The 9283-nt window shown below is 38.2% G+C and overlaps 1 protein-coding gene across 2 annotated transcripts; it reads right to left on the bottom strand.

Annotated features, from left to right (window-relative positions):
* Positions 1–537: 537 nt before the first annotated feature.
* LOC117594670 (transmembrane protein 272-like) lies at positions 538–8805 on the bottom strand. Of its 2 annotated transcripts, none has more exons than XM_034292982.1 (5): positions 8645–8805; positions 7254–7337; positions 6734–6784; positions 5917–6123; positions 538–2343 (listed from the first exon to the last, which is right to left on the bottom strand). In XM_034292982.1, exons 2-5 carry the CDS (start codon positions 7315–7317, stop codon positions 2135–2137), a joined length of 531 nt encoding a protein of 176 aa, XP_034148873.1. In that variant the 5' UTR covers positions 7318–7337; positions 8645–8805; the 3' UTR covers positions 538–2134. The 2 variants fall into 2 exon arrangements, with proteins under 2 accessions (XP_034148873.1, XP_034148872.1); XM_034292981.1 differs by having other exon boundaries at positions 8530–8805.
* Between the last annotated feature and the right edge of the window lie 478 nt (positions 8806–9283).

Consider the following 9283-nt stretch of genomic DNA (forward strand, 5'->3'; position numbering starts at 1 on the left):
GATTCCTGCTGTCCCTGTCCTTGTCCACTGGGTTGTGCTATGCATCTGGATTCCGCCGAGCAACTCTGAATTTATTCAAATGCTGGTGATCTGAACATGCTAAAAATGGATGTGGACCTAAAAGATATTTACTCCTAGAAGTTCCACCTGGCACAGTCAGTAGAGGACTGACGCCTGGCATCCCCTCTGTCTGACTCCTCTCTAGGTCTCCAAGTTTGGGTTTTTGTCCATACTAGGGAGTTTTTCCTAACAATTGTGCATACATTTTTTGTTTTTGGCTTTTTGGGGATTCAAGCAAGGTACCTGTACAAGCACTTTGTGACAACTGCTGATGTAAAATACCTTTATAAAACATTAATTGTTTTAACTGCTTTCTTTAAGCAACTAAGCAATTTCCCACTTTTCAGTAAAATAAAAACTGTTAACTGTTTCTTGATAATGTGATGCAATAGTGAAAATGGAACGATTCCAATAATGCACTCCACATAAATGGAAGTTTCATGTGTGCAAAAGTAGTTTGGGTGATCTGCAATAAACCAAGCTGTAGAATGTGTTTATTTTACAGAAAGTTCTTTTTTTTGTTCAACAAAGGACAAAATCAATCAATCATCGAACATACTACCAGACTTTATGACATGGATTATGATACTGATACAAAAGTCTTGATTCAATACTTCACAGCTTTGCAAATGATTATGCATAGTTCTTGCCATCAACAAAATGTTTTTATACAACCATCTCAGTTTAACATATTTTGTTGCAAATAAACAGAATCCTTAGAATACCGGTTCTAGTATTGCCCCTACATCAAATTTGATCAGTCACTTATTCCATAAAGCCTTTACATCAGCAGTTGTTGCAAAGAGTTATTATACTGATTAGACAGCATAAAACTCCAACAACAAGAAATTCCTGAACAGTGGCTAGGAAGAAATCCATGTAAATAGCTTGTTGAGAGTTAAAGGCTCTGGATTCATGTAAAACATCTAAAGATAGTGAAACATAATTAATAATAAAAACAAAACAAACAAATATATAGTTACAAAATAGTATTTACTATTCAGTAATCCAATGTTTAATTCTGGTAACATGTGAGATCAGTATATCTAAAAGGTATTTTTTCATTTAATTAACCAATACTTTTCCTCTGAATGAAAAGGCAGATAGAGGCAAGTCCAGATGTGTTGACAAAAACAACACATACAGTTTATTCATTTTTAATCACTTGGAGGCACAATTCCATATGTAATGAGTGTGGATTAAACATTGATATTTGACTGTAGAAAAATATTAAAAAGAGATTAGCATTAAGCAATGCAGATTTCGTAATGTTATGCAGATCTTTTGATAAATATACACACCGATAGTGTGTACAAAAGGCTGGGAGGCATGGAGGTATGACTAATACAATTTAAACATTACCAGTACAATGTGCACTGTGTGTACACCCATCTTACATGATCAGGAACTGGATAGAACCATAAACCTTACACCCTCGCCTTCCAAAAAATTTAAATTCAGTGATGTTAATGTGTAAAATGTTGCAGATTGAAATGTAAAGAGCATTACTAATAATTCCACATCCAACATGACACAAAATCATACCTATTTAACAACGTACTCTACTGTGCAGTATACTTCGTACAGTATGCAAACATTCTGTAACCACCCTCCAATTAACAATGCTTCATATGTTTCTAAAACATAAGAAGTTATTTATATTAACATTAAGTAGTATTAAACATTTAAACAAGGTTAAAAGTAGATTTCTGATTTTGAATTTTCTGGATGTACCCCAACAACAGCTAAAGGGCCAACATAACTAATATGCCAACATGACATGTTCTAAACTTTCTTTTTGAGGTTTTGAATTTGTTTTCTCACACTTGAGCGCCAAAAGTACCAGTCAATGACATTATTTTGGTGTAAGTAAACAGAATATGAACCTCTAGAAGTGCGGTTTTCACCAGGTACTTTAAAAGGATAATGATCTTCAGCCCTCTCCAAACCGAGTTCCAATGGTAATTTACTTGAAATTTTTCACAGCGTTTGATTATTAAGGCTACCTCAATTCAGCTCCACTAAAGCATTTGAGAGGAAACAAGGAAAACCCAGAAAAACCCTGACAATTTCCTTAGACATCTGCACGGTTCATCGCCAGCCCCCTCCCGCCACACAGACACATGCAGAGGAGTACACAGCAGCCCCCAGCCAGGATAACACCTATGAATATATAGACCAGGCTGGTGCTCCAGAAGGCAAACAAATACAGGGTCTTGTTGCAGTAGGGAGGCTCTTCTTCTTTATAGTTGGCAGGGTATATAGAATAGATCCATACGTTTCCTGGAGAAATAACAACGGGTGAGGAGATATAAGGAAATGCTGATTGCATTGTTGGTTCCTGGGCATAGATTAAAGGGAAATAATAACCAAAAATAATGTTGGTATTTCTTTCATTAGTCAACATAGTCCAAATACAGTTAGGTCCAGAAATATTTGGACACTGCCACAATTTTCATAATTTTGGCTCTGTACGCCACCACAATGGATTTGAAACGAAACATCCAAGATGCAACTGAAGTGCAGACTTTCAGCTTTAACAAAAATATTGTATGAAATGTTTAGTAATTGCAACCATTTTCTTACACAGTCCCCCTATTTTAGGGGGTCAAATATAATTAGACAAATTAACACAATTATAAAGGATACTTTGTCGAGAATACTTTGCAGGCAATAACTGCTTGAGCACATTGACATCACAAAACACTGTTTCCTCCTTTGTGATGTTTTGCCTTTACTGCAGTTATCTTCAGTTGTTGTTTGTTCGTGGCGACTTTCTGCCTTATGTTTGTTTTCAGGAAGTGAAATGCATGCTCGATCGGGTTAAGATCAGATGATTGACTCTGCCATTGCAGAATATTCCACTTCTTTGCCTTAAATAAGGGTTGCTTTTGCAGTGTGTTTTAGGACATTGTCCATCTGTAAATTGAAGCACCATCCAATCAACTCGCTGAAAATGGCTGAATCGGAGCAGACAATATATCACTATACACTTCAGAATTCATCCAACTGCTTTGACTTCTAGTGACCCAGTGCCATTGGAAGCCATGCATGCCCATGCCATCACATTGCCTCCATCGTGTTTTACAGATGATATTGTATGCATCGGATCATGAGCTGTTACATGCCTTCTCCATACTTATTTCATCCCATCATTCTGGTACAGGTTGATCTTAGTTTAATCTGTCTAAAGAATGCAGTTCCAGAAATGGGCTGTTTTTTTAAAATATTTTTTGGCAAAGTCTAACCTCATCTTTCTATTCTTGAGGTTTATCAATGGTTTGCACCTTGAATAAATACCCTCAAATTAATGCAGAGAGACTGCACTCTAAGCCCATATTCATTATTTACAGTGCCTTGCGAAAGTATTCGGCCCCCTTGAACTTTTCGACCTTTTGCCACATTTCGGGCCTCAAACATAAAGATATAAAACTGTAATTTTCTGTGAAGAATCAACAATACGTGGGACACAATTATGAAGTGGAACGAAATCCATTGGATATTTCAAACCTTTTTAACAAATGAAAAACTGAAAAATTGGGCGTGCAAAATTATTCAGCCCCTTTACTTTCAGTGCAGCAAACTCTCTCCAGAAGTTCAGTGAGGATCTCTGAATAATCCAATGTTGACCTAAATGACTAATGATGATAATTAGAATCCACCTGTGTGTAATCAAGTCTCCGTATAAATGCACCTGCTCTGTGATAGTCTCAGAGGTCCGTTTAAAGCGCAGAGCGCATCATGAAGAACAGTCCAGGCAGGTCCGAGATACTGTTGTCGAGAAGTGTAAAGCCGGATTTGGATACAAAAATATTTCCCAAGCCTTAAACATTCCAAGGAGCACTGTGCAAGCGATAATATTGAAATGGAAGGAGTATCAGACCACCGCAAATCTACGAAGACCCGGCCGTCCCTCTAAACTTTCAGCTCATACAAGTAGAAGACTGATCAGAGATGCAGCCAAGAGGCCCATGATCACTCTGGATGAACTGCAGAGATCTACAGCTGAGGTGGGAGACTCTGTCCATAGGACAACAATCAGTCGTATACTGCACAAATCTGGCCTTTATGGAAGAGTGGCAAGAAGAAAGCCATTTCTTAAAGATCCATAAAAAGTGTTGTTTAAAGTTTGCCACAAGCCATCTGGGAGACACACCAAACATGTGGAAGAAGGTGCTCTGGTCAGATGAAACCAAAATCAAACTTTTTGGCAACAATGCAAAACGTTATGTTTGGCGTAAAAGCAACACAGCTCATCACCCTGAACACACCATCCCCACTGTCAAACATGGTGGTGGCAGCATCATGGTTTGGGCCTGCTTTTCTTCAGCAGGGACAGGGAAGATGGTTAAAATTGATGGGAAGATGGATGGAGCCAAATACAGGACCATTCTGGAAGAAAACCTGATGGAGTCAGTTATTTGATTACCTACCAACCAGTAAGAATTCCGGCTCTCACAGACATGTTTTTCTTTAAGAAGCCCTCCTGTTCTCCACTCATTAAGGATCTGGAGAAGGTGTGGGCCAAAATCACTGCTGCAGTGTGTGTAAACCTTGTCAAGAACTACAGGAAACGTATGATCTCTGTAATTGCAAACAAAGGTTTATCTACCAAATATTAAGTTCTGCTTTTCTGATGTATCAAATACTTATGTCATGCAATAAAATGCGAATTAATTACTTAATCATACAATGTGATTTTCTGGACTTTGAAGAGTACCTATGATAAAAAATTACAGACTTCTACATGCTTTATAAGTGAGAAAACCTGCAAAATTGGCAGTGTATCAAATACTTGATCTCCCCACTGTATTTTGGTAAACAGACAGAATAAAACTTGTCAGTGTCCAATTATTTCTGGACCTAACTGTATGTTTAGCATGTGTGCAGTCAGGTCTTCAAGATCTAGAACTTTCCAAGCAGAAAGCTTCATAGTATGATGCATTTTATATCATACAGTGATACTTTCTGTATTCTCATAGGTTCTTTTTCTTAAATAGACTAAATAAACCTGCTTAACAAGAGAGTTTGAGGATGAGTTTAATCTGGGTCCTTCTGTGTAGTCAAACTAGAACACACTTTTTATACCCTTGTTTTAAATAGTAAGTTGACTGACAACACATTCTCATTTTCAGCAAAGACCAGAGAGCAGTTAGTGTTTATAGTCTAGCTCAGTGACAGATTAACAGATTTCTCACCATGCAAGCTCTGGGATTTGCTCAATCAACATTTAAGAGTTTATACTCACTACAGAAGAGAGAATAAAACACTAAATAGACTTATCTAAGTTTGCATAATGATTTCCGTAGTGCTTGAATATGCGTGCGCACCTCACAGAAACTTAATGCACTTCCTAAATCATTATCTTCACACTAGCACACATCTGACGGGGCTCAATCAAAAATGTGTCTTATGCTATCTCAGAAGGTGACTTGTCAACTATCATTATCTACAAGTTTAGACAACCAAATAATCTAGCATTTCGATTCTTCTTGAATGTCTTTGTAAATGTATCATTATGTAAACAGGCCTTAAATTATTGGTGTAATGCAGGCTTTTTATTCTGGTTAACAAAACGTTTTGTTAGCTGAATGAATTCCACCACTGTCATTTCTCATGTCATATTATCAGTGAAAAATATGACTTTTCACTTTCTTTTCTTGATCTGTTTCTCTTTTTTATCATATTCCATTGCTCCTATGCAGTACCATATCTGTCATTTGTAACATCTTTATTTAGTGTAAAATGTAGAATTCAAAGTGTTAAATAGACTGATGACTAGACAAATAAATATCCCCCCAACATTTCTGAGATCCAAAAAGCACCACTGAAGAAAAATTGACAATCTTCTCTCACCTGCTATGAACCAGCAGAAGAGGAACAGTGACACCAGAGAGTTCCAGGTAGTGCAGAGTGTGCTGAGGCCGCTCTGCTCCCCATCCTCCTGCTCTTTGGTACAAGGCAGGCAGGACATAACAGACAGGCTCAGGGCAAATGCCCCCGTCACCAACAGGTAGATTGGGATGTAGCGTTGCTGGGGGCATTTCTCCAGGAACATAACACCTAGTACAGAAAAACATTGTGCATGTTTGCTAGAACGCTGGCCCAACAGACAGGAACCGACATATACATCTGCAGGAGTGTTGTTGTTTAGTGATCAGTTGCGGGCAGTTGAGGCTTGGTAATTCCTCCTGAATGTCAATTCTTCCATAGAAAGGAGAGATGGGCGTATCCACACAGACTAAAAATGTAACATCACCTCTGAAGACAGTAGGGATATAACAATATATTATTACATGTGCGTGTAGGTTGACATTCTTTAAAAGTGAGAAAATGAATAGAATAACCCAACCCCAAAATAGATCCCTATTTACTTCTGGAGATCTGAGAGATACAAGGTTTTCATACTATGGTAATTGCTCCAGATTAGCCTCTGATTGGCTAGGTTGAAGTTTCACTATAATGTTGATACCCATCTCTGATTGCAAATGCATCGGGCAGAACTAATTCACTCCAGTCCTCAAAGTCCAATCAAGTGCTCTCCCAATTCAGACCTGGGGACACCAGGTGAGTTTAGCTAACTACCAGATATAAAAAAAACGTAAATGTTTTGAGGCCTGACAGGGCGTGGTGCTAAGAGCTTGATTTCGGATTGGGCCAATATGATACATACCTATTACAATCTGGGCGATGGGTAATACTGCCATGATGAGTTTGGATAAGACTGTGAGGGTTTAGAGGGAAAAGGAAGACAATTAAACTGATCTCCTTATATATTTTGACACTTAGTGATGGTTCTTATGCATTGTGGGCCTACATTGGCTAGCCACTCACACACAATAATAGTTAAAGAAGCATTCCAGGATCTTAAGCTCACAAGATCTTAGAAAATTTAACAAATTGGATTAATCATATATCATACATGTCATGGGTGATGTAGTAAACAAAAAAAGGGACCTGTTTTGGCTCATGAATGCCACTTTCACAACTACCGACTGATTGTTCTTTTAAATCCGAAATGCATCTTTGAATCTCAAAGTCTTAGAAAGTAAGGTAAGAGTTGCATCAGAAGAAACATGAGTTGACAAAATCTTCAAGGGGAATTAGTCGGAAGCTAACTCATGTATACCCATACATTCTGACAGTTTAAAAAGATCTTATGAACTGTTGGTACTGTATATCCGGTAGCATACCAAGCACAGGTGTACTAGGTTGTGGTGCTTGGCGCATGTGCTGCAGTAGAGACCGGTCCTCCATCACTAATGATAATCAGTGACCTGTAAGAGAAGGACAAACAGGAAGCTTTTTAGGAAAGTTCAATCACACCAAGCACAGTTTGACCACGTAGGAAACTAAAGGAAAGGAAACATGCGACCACGTAGCTTATCAGAACGTAATGCTACACAAAAAAACTTGGGAACTTTAAGTAACCCAATTAAGTAGTGTATGCGTGACTGACTCTTCACATCTGAGACAAAGAATGCAGCACAATCAGTCCCATAGTAAAAGCCATGCATATCTGGGATAAGCTTTCAAGACGTCAGAGGCTGAGCTTGGTCTTGCTTTTTAAGAGGGTCTTGAACGTGTAGTGACATAAGAACTAGAACCGGGTCTATTTGCATACAAGATTAATGTATGTACTAATGTTGGCCCAGAAAATGTCTTAAAAAGAGAGCCCTAGCTTTAGAATTCAATAGCAAAATATCAACCCACTACAGCATTCAAGTCCATACTCTAACGGTCATCTCACAGTATTATTTTAATCTGTCTCTTTCCATTGCATACGTAATTGTCCTGGGTCAAACAATTGTGTGTGTGCATGTGTGAGAGAGAGAGATTGATCGCCAATTTCTCCCACCAACCAATCAGAATCAAGCAAACACAGACCTCGGTGGTCCAGCAGTCTAAAAGCTGTTGCCTTTCAGTACACATATGGGTATGGATAGCATGAGTTGGATTTCAATTATATTTAACTACTATTTCAAAACTGTGCCCTCTTTCCAGCTTTCTATTTCTGATATAGCTCCAGATAAAGTCCAATGTCTCCATAAACCAGATCTTACAGAGTAATTGGCTGGTCTCCAACAGAGGATTACAATCTCGCATCAACAATCACATGTTTTTGCATTTCCTTTGGTCTTGTGAAATAGAACAGCCGGAAACTATGGCTAAAAACGTTATGGATATATTTATGACCAATTGCCATAAACAACGGTGTACCCAGGTGTTAACATTTAACAGTGCTTTATTAATCAGCAAACTGGTCAAATGAAAGAAAAATAATACATTGTCGACTGTAATAAAACAAACGATCACAGCAGTCAAAAATCACGATGACCTGTGATCAGACAAGGAGGGATTTTTTATTATTAATTTATATCCAAAGCAAATAAAGGGTTGGGAATTACAATATAGTTCGACAAAGTTAATAATTGAGTAAACATTAAATTACAATCTATTTTAGCCTACCAGTCAGTCGTAGTTATGAAAGCGCCCAAATCACCCGTGAAAGCGATAGCGTCATAAGATAGAGACTAATGACCGTAGCCTATAAAGGTAAAATGAAAGTAAAAAATAAATGTACCGAGTAAGGTGTACAGTCAAGCAGCAAAATCAATTCTGGTAACCCTCTTTCGCTGTTCCGTTGGAGTGGATCAAGCAAGGGTGGGTCCAACACGTAGGCGAAGCTCATAACGTTATTAAAGAACCGCCCACTAACGCTCTGGGACTTTTTTTCAAACAGTGATAACTTTTTACCAGTCTTTTTTACGTGGAACTCAGCCCCCAAAATTGAAACGTCATGACAACACGTGATGAAAAGATGCATCCTCACCCCCCCCCCCCCCCCCCCACCACCACCACCCATAATATGTGGCTGCAGTACTCATAGACATAATAAAGAGTCTATGTCTATGGCAGTACTGGAGGCTGCAATTTCAAGATCAGCGTCTTGTGAGCAACATTAATGTAACACTTCCGGGTCACTAAAATTAGGAAACTTTCAAAATAAAAGAGACCAACGCATTACTTCAAAACTGACATAAATTGAGTTTATTAATTGTGTAAGAAAGTGTACCTCTCAAACCATTGAATGTTTTGTAGGAAATGTTCGGGAGAGTCTATAGAGTAATTATATGCAAAATAAATCAAGGGGCACTGTGTATTTGCAATTATTGCTGGCATTTTACTGCGCTCCTACCATTGGCCACAATGCAAATGACTG

The sequence above is a fragment of the Esox lucius genome, chromosome 7, assembly GCF_011004845.1.
Source record: "Esox lucius isolate fEsoLuc1 chromosome 7, fEsoLuc1.pri, whole genome shotgun sequence".
NCBI classification, from domain to species: Eukaryota; Metazoa; Chordata; class Actinopteri; order Esociformes; family Esocidae; genus Esox; species Esox lucius.

Coding starts and splice junctions, on each gene's coding strand:
- LOC117594670 (XM_034292982.1), bottom strand. CDS start 7,317: ATGGAGGACCGGTCTCTACTGCAGCACATGCGCCAAGCACCACAACCT. Junction 6,785..7,253: donor ACCTAGTACACCTGTGCTTG/GTATGCTACCGG, acceptor AAACCCTCACAG/TCTTATCCAAACTCATCATG. Junction 2,344..5,916: donor CTTCTGCTGGTTCATAGCAG/GTGAGAGAAGAT, acceptor TTATTTCTCCAG/GAAACGTATGGATCTATTCT.